The sequence below is a fragment of the Physeter macrocephalus genome, chromosome 7, assembly GCF_002837175.3.
Source record: "Physeter macrocephalus isolate SW-GA chromosome 7, ASM283717v5, whole genome shotgun sequence".
Lineage (NCBI taxonomy): Eukaryota > Metazoa > Chordata > Mammalia > Artiodactyla > Physeteridae > Physeter > Physeter macrocephalus.
Genome location: NC_041220.1, coordinates 158,459,384 through 158,469,857, shown reverse-complemented (window position 1 = coordinate 158,469,857; position 10,474 = coordinate 158,459,384). Strand labels below are relative to the sequence as shown.

Sequence of the window (10,474 nt, the reverse complement as noted above, 5' to 3'; positions counted from 1 at the left end):
TGTGGTATGCGGGCCTCCCCCTGCTGCGGCCTCTCCCGTTGCGGAGCACAGGCTCCGGACGCGCAGGCCCAGCGGCCACGGCTCACGGGCCCAGCCGCCCCGCGGCACGTGGGATCCTCCCAGACCGGGGCGCGAACCCGGTTCCCCTGCATCGGCAGGCGGACGCGCAACCACTGCGCCACCAGGGAAGCCCTAGGTAGTCCTTCTTTGAGGGCAAAGTTTGGTGGTGGCCATTTTCTTTGAAGCTAGGTGCCTGGAGTCACAGGTGGGAAATAGAGGAGCTTCTGGGAGGTTCTGTGGGGGACAAAGAGTACGACGTGGTCCCTTGTCTTTGGCAATCTTATGAGGGAACAGTCACTAAATATTATACTATTTAACATTCAAATCAGAGTGAGAGAAGGAATAACAGAAACTTGATCAATCAGTAGAAAATTCCTCAAAATTGGCAGTCCCGTGGGTGCTTCGAACTCAGTGCATCTGAAACTGTGCTTATCATGTTCTTCCCTCTGGGAGTGGCTCCTCTCTTGGATTCCCAGCCTCAGAGACCAGGTGAAACATATTCCTGGTTTCCCCAGCCCCAAGCCTGGAATCAACCTGTTTCTTCCCTCTCCGCATCTAATTAATCACAACATCCTAGAAATCCTCAGAGGTTATGAATTTACACATATTTGTCCCTGTCTGTCTCTGCCATCTTAGCATCTCATCTTTAACTTTCCAGTTGAATGGGGGCTATCCTGGCATGGTGGAGAAAGATCTTGTTTCTGAAACAAGAAAATTTAGCATCCTGCCGATCACAAGCGTATGTCCTTAGTTGTTGAGGCAGAATGGCTTGACATCAAACCGTCGTTGTCCTACATGTCAGTACTGCCAGAGCCTCCCCACCAGAATGCCTTGGTTCCAGGATGTTCTTTTCAATCTGTCGCTAATACTCAAAGATGCCTTCCAGATGTTCTGGTTCTCACCTGCCCCTCAGATCCCTGGAAGGCGCTGAGGGCGGTTAGAGACACCACGCTGATGGCTGTTTTCTTTGTATATTTCGCCTGGTCATGATCTCTTTAGGATTCCCTTTTGGCATATGCAGTTTCTGTGGATGGTAGGAGACCAGAAAGGAAATTTGTGGCTAGATGGTTTCTCCAATACTTTTTGCTCCTGACACGCTTGTTCATGATTGGGGTGGGGAATCGGCCCCATATGAATGGAAAATGGAGATCACGGAGATAATTGTTGCAAATGTCTCTTGAACGCTTACTGGGCACCAGGCAACTTTCTAGGTGTTTACCATATAGTAACTCACCTCATCCGCCCAATGACCTCCTGAGGTCGATTCTTTTATGGTCCTCATTTTACAGATACGGAAACCCAGGCACAGAAAGTTAGTATCCCAACCAGATCTCTGAGCACATAAAGGAGAGAGAGCTGGGATTTGAACGCAAGCTAATCGTTCCAGAGACCATGTTCTGAGCCACCATACAGGACCACTCCTCACAACTAGGAAGCTCTAGAATACCCCTGAGTACATCTTAAAAACTGTCCCATTTGGCCTGATTTGTGCTACTATTGATATTTATAGGTGAGAGTTGATAGGCTACTGGTACCTAAAAAAACCGCACAATACTGTAAGGACGTGGAGTTCCCTCGTTCATTCACTGGCATGGGAAGTTTCTCCAGGCAGATGCATAGGAATGCACGCTTGGAGATGGTGAGAAAGAGATAGCAAACCCTCTGGTTCTCTCTTTGCCCATTGTTAGGTCAATGGGGTGACAGTTCACGGAGCCACGCCCCTCTTCAATGCTTGCTGCAGTGGCAGCGCTGCGTGCGTCAACATGCTGCTGGAGTTTGGAGCCAAGGCCCAGCTCGAGGTGCACCTGGCTTCACCCATCCACGAGGCAGTGAAGAGAGGTAAACGAGGCATCACGTCGCACACAGAACATTGGTGGGCTCCCTCCAATCTGCATGAATCAGTCATAGAGTGTTTACCTTGCAAGGATCGCCCAAGTCTTCTTCACCAGTAGACTAGGTGTGGCTTAGAAATCCCACAGCAGTAACCTGAATATACCTAAATCTTTAGGAAATACCACTGGGGCATGACACAGCTCTTCTTAGAACCAGGGAATGGCTGTCTGCCTCAGATGTCCTCCTTCCTGGGTTCAGTCTCCCAACAGGCCTTGCTTGAGGCTCCTTGCTGGTGTTTGGGCGGCAGCTGGTGGAGTCAGGAGTGCAGGGGTAACTTCCACGAGCTGTACTGTGTTTATGTCTGTGTCCTTACTAGAAAAGAACAGTTCATGCCCCAAAGCCCATAAAACATCAACCACAACCATAAAAGAAGTGGTGAAAGTGTCTGAAAGCCCAGACCAATAGTGTCTCTAATGGAGGATTAAAGGTAACTGTCCACAACAAGCAATATACTCTAGATGGAGCTGATAGCTCTCAAGGTCATTAGTTATTGAAAAAAAGTTGCAACTGTAAAAACCGTGGCATTGGAAACCTTGAGGTGGATTCTAGATTTCTGTGTTCTCAGTTGCTTCTGAAATGACGGAAAAGAGTAAAATTAAGGAATTTAAAAACTGTATGCATAGACTACACATGAACAAGAAGAGCCATTGAAAGGCCAACGCCATTTGTCAAAGGTCACACCCAAAGAGCAACATTTTCTGTGTTACCCAGCGGTGGAGTTATTCTCTTATTGAGATCAGAAATACAGTGGAGGGAGTTCCCTGGTGGTCTGGTGGTTAGGATTCGGTGCTTTCACTGCTATGGCCCGGGTTCAATCCCTGGTCGGGGAACTGAGATCCTGCAAGCTGCATAGCACGGCCAAAACAGAAAAAAAAAATTTTTTAATTAAAAAAAAAAGAAATACCGTGGAGAAGTTAGAACACTGTAGCACAGTGATCTTTGCTGGTATAATGAGAATTAAAGTCTTTATTTCAAAAGGCAATAGTGAAAGTTTTGTCCCAGGTTGTTAAACATGTCACTTGGTAATTTTTTTTTTTTTTTTTTTGCAGTGGATTACTATAAATGATACAAAACCCCCAAATCTCAATGTATCTATGGTTTTGATGTCCTATACATATTTAACAAACATTTATTAATTAATAATTGATGCTGATTATTTCCCAAACTTCAAGTGAGTCCTTTAAGTTGTAGGGAAATAGTCTACTTTGGAAATGGTATAAAAGTGTTTAAAATTTTTAAAATATTGCTTTGAAGTAAAAATTAATCTATTATCTGTATTTCCATCCAAATGCTTAAAAATGGATGAACGTTGGTAATGGTTTGAATTAAGTAATTCTGCAGCGCTTGGATGGTTATATATGGAGTGTTTGGTATCTATGTACCTCCGGTATATACATGCTTATCATAAACAGATGAATTCATGTGTCTCTACATATTTTTTTCTGTATCATAAAAACATGTGAGGGACCAATGTCCACAGAGTGGAAGGATGAATAGCAAATTCATTATTTTAGATACTATTATACTAGTGCCAGTCATTTGACTTTTATATATTCATTTTTTAAAAACTTCCTGAGAACACTTAAATTTAACTCAAGCTAGGCTCAGTTTCTTCTGGAAAAAAACAAGGGACAGGAATTATGCTTTTAAATGTTAATTAGATACACTGAATTTACCAGGCAGTTTTAGGTCCTGATTAGATACTGTTTCTGGATTCTTACAGCTTTAAACCTCTAGGAACAAGCGGGGTCAGTCTGAGTCCATATTTTGACAGATTAATGCTCTAATTGAGGTATAAAATTTACTTATGTGAACAACAGTAAAAGAGTTGGAATTCACGGAAGCCTTACTTGTAGATTTTAATGCATAATTATGCTTAACTCAGAATTTGTGATGAATCAAGCAGGCTTGAGATGAAGCTTATTTTGGTGTCATCTCTAAAGAAAAGGTTGGTTAAGCTAATCAGTGATGATAAGATTTTGGTTTTTTTAGGAAACATTTAAACCTTCAAAAAAGAACCACCTCTTTATAAAACTCCCATCAATACCTCAGAAGCATTTGCTCCCAAACAAATCATTCATATGCCGCAAATTAATCATGCCTGTCTCTTCACTGGGTGAACTCTCCAAGGAGCATGCTTACTTATCTAGTTCTTGTTGGCCACTAAACTTGAGAGCGCATTTAAATAGATTCTATACTTGAGGCTTTTTATTAATTCTCACAGGAGTCTTGCAAGTTGACCAAAATAAGGAGGTGCATGGCGTGACCATCCACCCAATCTTACATGCATGGGCGAGGAAGAGAAGGAGAGATTTGTAATGGAGATGGATGGATCAGGGCTGGGCCTTGGATTTGAGCATTGGCTTTTCGGGGTAATAATAGCATGAGTCATTTATTCCCCTGGGTCTTGTAACCTCTGCCTGTAATCCGGTGACTTATTATAGAGAGTGATTTCAGCTGTGTTCCTTGGAAACCTTAGTTTGGTTGGAGGTACCTCAAGGCTGCAGGGAAGAATCCCAGTGGGGTAGGGGGCAGTGCATGGGCATGCTCTTCTTTCTAATCTTTCTGTTTTGGAGATTTCTAAGATTTCCCCCACCTCCCCAATTTTTTTCTGCTGAAAAAAAAAAATCTAGGTTTTTTCTAAAGCCCATTCCAGATAAGCAATCTTATAATTCTGTGAATAGTTAATATTTCCCTTACTTGAGTGAGGTTATCTTGTGTTCCACCAGGTAATAGAGAGTGCATGGAGATTCTGCTGGCAAATAACGTTAACATTGACCAGGAAGTGCCTCACCTTGGAACTCCCCTGTATGTGGCTTGCACCTATCAGAGGCTAGACTGTGTGAAGAAGCTTCTAGAATTAGGTAACTTCCAGAAGTCTTTTCATGAGAAGAACCAGTTAACCTCGTTGGTTTTCCATGGCCTCAGAGGCAAAGTCCTTGCCAGGCTGGACAACATTCTGACAGCATTTGATATCTAAATGGTTAAAACAACTTCAAGGATGAGTGTCTGTCGTTCTCAGTTCTGCTTCTTTTGATATTGGCTCCATTTACCTGGTATGGTTCTCCTTGGTGGTCCGAAGAGAGAGCAAGAGTCTCTTTCCCATAAATCCTAGGGGAAAACAAGCAAGTGTATTTCACTGGCTCTTTTTAAGTCACATGCCCATTTCTGAACCAATCATGGCGGCCAAGGGAATACAATACGCTGATTGGCTTAGGCCGAGATTTCAGTCTACACTGCAGTTGTTGGGCTTCACTGGAAACACGTGAGCTGGGCGTCACGGGAGATAGTTCCCCAGAGGGAAATCTAGGTGTGGTTACCGGGAAGATGCTGGCTAGTAAAAACAGCAGACATTTGTCATAGAGTACTTTAGATCAACCCTGGTAAATTAGTTTTTTAATTCTCAACGGCATGTACAGAATCTGAGAGTCCAGGGAAAAGTAAAAGGTCTTGAAACTATTATGTGGTTAAAGATTCCCCAAACTTAGCCACTGACATAAAGGTCGAGATTGTATTAAGAACCTTTAAATAAGAATTTTTGTCTCCAAGATTTTTTTGGTCTTTTTTTTAATCCCCTATCATTTAGCACTCCCTCTAGTAATTCAGGAAACTTTTTTTTCGAGCCCAGAATAATGTAAATACCGAATAAACCTAGCCGTGTCCTTTGTCAAAAAAACAAAATAACTCTATGTAAAAGGAGCTGCAAAGATTTAATTTTGTCTGTCACACAGTTCCTGTGGGAAGGCAAGTAAAGCATTTAAAATAACTAGAAATATCTTTATTCGATACTTTTCTCATCAGAGTATTTGGAAACAGTAGGCATTGCTGAGGGTCTGAGCTTCAGTCATATATTTTCAAAGATTTGTCAAATATGTCGTGGCGTTTAAGATGTCTTTATCGATGGCTAGCACATCTCAGGCTCGTATTGTTTCTCCGTTAACCTTGGGTGTTGAATTGTGGTCATCTGCTTTGTTAAGGAGCCAATGTTGACCACGGCCAGTGGCTGGACACCCCCCTCCATGCCGCCGCGAAGCAGAACAGTGTGGAAATCATCCACCTGCTGATAGACTACGGGGCTAACCTCAAGTGCAAAAACGCTCAGGGCAAAAGTGCGCTTGATCTGGCAGCTCCGAAAAGCGGCGTGGAGCAGGCGCTTCTGCTCCGGGAAGGTAAGGAAGGGCTGGGCGCCCGTTTCTCTTCCACAAGCACATTTGCCCTCTCTCCTTCCGGTCTCCCCTCTAGACTCTCTTGCCCTTTCCTTTTCGTCTTTTTAATTGGGTAGTGGCCCGTGGGAGGGGGCAAGTCCTAGCATCTCAGAGATGGGATTTTTGTCTGCTGGGCGTATTCACTTATAACAAAGGCACATTTACGTACCACTGGTATGTTGCTTTCTATTTGCATTAACAAGAAAATAATCGGAGAACTTTGGTGAAAGGGCTGGGCTGTCTTGTCTATCCTGGCATAAGCACGTGATTGAGCAGACCAAAACTCTGCTTTGTAATATTTGGAGGCAATTCAGGGAAAATAAAAAATACTTGAGTAGAGGTGGTCGGGTGGACGCAGAGTGTGTCTTTCAGAAACTGGACTAAACGGTGAAGTTGTTTGCCTGTTCTCCAGCTCCGGGAGTAGGTGGGTTTGCGCTCCGCATTGCCCCACGCCCATGGCCACAGGGGCTAATGCATCTCTAGACGCTAGAGGAGGGAAGGTGGCATCTACAAGGCTTCATATCCCAGATTCTAAAGAGAACCGTGCTGTGTCCCTACAGAAAGAGAACGGTCTCTGAGCCTATTCTGAGCGTTTGTCTGCTCGGGAGACTATTAAAGTAGTAATAATTATTCGGCTTTCCACGTGTCAGACACTGAGCTAGGTCCGAAACATAGATTCATCTCACTGAGTTCTCAAAACTTTAAAGCCATGAGAACTTTATAGTGACTGGTGCTATCCCAGCTGCAAGCGGGAAAAGAGGAGCATGAAGAGATGGGCTTTCAGAAGGTCACCTGGCTACGAAAAAGTAGGTCTAGGATGCTAAGCAAGAAATAGGATTCCAACTTGCACCCTTGTTTTTTTTTTTTATTATTGGAGTATACTTGACTTATAATGTCGTGTTAGTTTCAGGTATACAGCAGGGTGATTCAGATATATGTGTGTGTGTGTGTGTGTGTGTGTATATATCTATTCTTTTTCAGATTCTTTTCCCATATAGGTTATGACAGAATATTGAGCGTAGGTCCCCGTGCTATACAGTAGGTCCTTGTAGTTTATCTATTTTATATATAGTAGTGTGTATCTGTTAACCCCACAGTCCTAATTTATCCCCCCCCTTTCTTCCCCTTTGGTAACCATAAGTTTCCAATGTGCCCTCTTAATGTTTTGATGCCCCAATCCTGAATCTTCTGAAACAATTTCTAGTGAGGAAGAGTTTAATTTCACTCACCAGTTCCCTTTTGTGGAAGTGCCCCCTTGTCTTGTATACCTTCCGAGTGGGATGCTGGGTTCAGTAGTTTTAGGGATACTCTCCAGACCAGTGCTTCTTAAGCTTCAATGTGTATGTGAATCCCCTGGGGCTCTCCTTAAAATGCAGATTCTGATTCCGGAGCTCTCGGGTGGGGGTCCCGGACGCTGCACGGCCACCAGGCTCTCAGGCGAAGCTGACGCTGCCAGTCTGAGGTCACACTTTGAGTAAGATGGGTCTAGATTATTTCCAGTAGTCTGTGTCATTAAGGATTGTTCTTTGATTTGAGCCTCTGCTGGAAGAATTAGGACCTTCCTTACCAGCTCCCAGGTTGGAAATATGGGACACGTAACAACTCTTAGCTGAGAATATGGTTTATAGCAGGCGTCACATTTCCTGTTTCCTTCCATCAAAAATGTTTCCAGGCCCAGGAAATTTCATATTTCTTCTAAACAAGTTCCTCTGTCTGTCTTCATAAATACAGCTGCTTGCTCTAGAAGGATGAACAGCAGCTATGTCAGAGGTCACTCTGTTGTGTGACAGGAGAGACACTTTGCATCCTTGCTTCCCAAGCTTTGAACGAAGGGCGATGGTCTGCTCCTCCAGTAGCGTTCTGCCACATGGATGCTCCCTGGTAATATGAATCCAGGTGTCATCCAGCTCTTCGTTTGCCTGTGTAGTCACCATTTCTCATGGGGTGCTAGACACTGTGACAATAGGATTTTCTTGAAAAGGAAAACTTTGTATAGTCCAGGAATCACATAGATCTACTTGCGTGGATCTTTACTGATACAGTCAGGTAAGGAAATAGTGGGGCATTATTACAAATGCCCCTGTGTGACAAGGATCCCAGCCAAATGCTCAGTCAGCCTATTCAACCATAGTTTGGACACAGGTTAGTTTGCTTTCCTTCGGGACTCAAAGCCTTGGTTGGGCACGATGACTCCATGAGACCCCATGAGATTGAGGTTCAGGGTATAATAGGGTCTGAGTGAGTTGGATCCTTTCTCCAGATCCTCTGCTGAGCTGGGATCCTTGCGAGAACGGAGGGCCCCGCCGAGTGTGAGTGGGGACCCAGCCAGCACCGCCGCACGGGCAGCTAGAGCCGGGAGGTCCCTGTGGCCTGACCCTCGGGCCCCAGCACATCTCCTGACACCGCCTCTGTGACCGCGCGTTTTAATTCCTCCCTCAGGCCCGCCTGCTCTTTCCCAGCTGTGCCGCCTGTGTGTCCGGAAGTGCTTGGGTCGCACCTGTCATCAGACCATCCACAAACTGTATCTGCCGGAGCCACTGGAAAAATTCCTCCTATACCAGTAGTCCCAACTGTCCACGGGAAGATACTTGGAAATAAACAGGCTGTTGCCTGCTGTACCCAGGGTACCTAGTGTAGACACCCAACAGCTAGACTCTCAAATGAGCTAAGCTAGTTAGAGCACATCCCTGATGGACTGGCGCACGTGGGGAATGAAAACTCCTGGTTAGTGTAATGTTCTCTTTAACCAAGGGGCAATCAGAAACTTTTCTGTTTTTAGCTCTTGTTGTTAAGAAACTTTAAAAAATTGTGAAGTAGGGTGAAATTAACAGGCTGTTTTTCAAGATTCGTGATCTTCGATTATCTAAGGATCACCATTCTGAATAAGCGTGTAGACACATATAAATCTGGGTGGATAAGATGAGGATGAATATAAGTATTCCAAGATGGGTTCCCGATTTAGTTCTTCCCTTCTTCCCCCTTTCTTTCTTTCCTTCCATGAATAAATCTCTGCTAAAATTTTATTTTCTTGCGTTTTATTTTATATATAAAAAAGCCAAATACTTTAAACCGTCACAGTTAATTGAGACTTGCACTTACTGAGGTCCTGGTTGATGTTGATTACACATGGAAACGATAATATTTTGAATATATTAGTACATTTCATTATTGAAATTAATTTCACTTCTTTTTACTTTTTAAATGTGACTACAATCCAATTTTAAATTACACATGTAGCTAGCATTATATTTCTGTTAATACTGTTCTGAACCTTTTCTGATTTTCACAACTCTGGAATATCACGTAAGTTAATCTTAATTAGTTAACTATTTGGGGATAAAGATTAAATTCTTATTTCACATCATCATCTAAAAACGAATCTTGGTTTTTGGAAAATGTTAAAACATTTTAAACGATGGTATAAAATACTGGAATAAAGTGTTCGTGAATGTACGTGAAAGGGAAGCTCTTTTCTTTTTTTTTTTTGTGGTATGCGGGCCTCCCTCTGCTGTGGCCTCTCCCGTTGCGGAGCACAGGCTCCGGACGCGCAGGCTCAGCGGCCACGGCTCACGGGCCCGGCCGCTCCGCGGCACGCGGGACCCTCCCGGACCGGGGCGCGAACCCGGTTCCCCTGCATCGGCAGGCGGACGCGCAACCACTGCGCCACCAGGGAAGCCCGGGGAAGCTCTTTTCTAATCATAATATCAAAGGCAGAAACTTTAAAGGAAAATACTGGTAAATTAAAATACATATGATAGAATATGCAGGAATTGGTGGCTTTCTATCTTCAAAGTGTTCTCCGGAGTGCATATTTTGGTCAACCTGCATCTTGCTGAATGTCTGAAGTCTGTGTCAAGCCCCAGGATGTCCTAGGATGTTCGGTGTGTCTAGAATGCTGCTGTTGCATCCACTTTCTGAAACGTCGGACCATGGATTTCATGAATCGTTTGTACGAACCTCCAAACTCTGGTAGGGCTGTGTGCGTGTCACTCACCAGGACCGATCCTTCTGGATCCAGAATGGATGCAGAACAAGTCCAGATCCCTGCATATTGGAGTTGTGATGTTTCACCATTTATGACTGGGCATGAGATGGTCTTTAGGTGCCCTTTGAGCCTTCCAGTCCATCAGGCTAGAATTAGACCCTCAGATGAATCATCTAGTTTATATGAGATTATATGGCTTGCTTTTGGGGGTTCTGAGCACTAATATAGATTATTTCATTTTTTTCACAGGATGTGGACTGTTTTATTCCCAAAGTGGTGTGATCGCTCACAATTTCAATCATATTTGAAGTGCTCTAGGGTAACTTCTCAA

The 10,474-nt window shown here is 43.9% G+C and overlaps 1 protein-coding gene across 3 annotated transcripts in view; it reads left to right on the top strand.

The window, feature by feature from the left end:
- Positions 1-9,181, top strand: part of ASB11 (ankyrin repeat and SOCS box containing 11) — a 24,145-nt gene extending 14,964 nt beyond the window's left edge. For 2 of the 3 annotated variants that reach the window (XM_007121896.4, XM_007121897.3), the window contains exons 4-7: positions 1,749-1,899; positions 4,683-4,817; positions 5,931-6,122; positions 8,598-9,181. In XM_007121896.4, coding sequence (XP_007121958.1) covers positions 1,749-1,899; positions 4,683-4,817; positions 5,931-6,122; positions 8,598-8,722 — 603 coding nt within the window. In that variant the 3' untranslated portion in view covers positions 8,723-9,181. The remainder of the gene's footprint in view (positions 1-1,748; positions 1,900-4,682; positions 4,818-5,930; positions 6,123-8,597) is intronic. The other variant, XM_028492539.2, reaches the window with a different exon arrangement.
- The last annotated feature ends 1,293 nt before the right edge of the window (positions 9,182-10,474 follow it).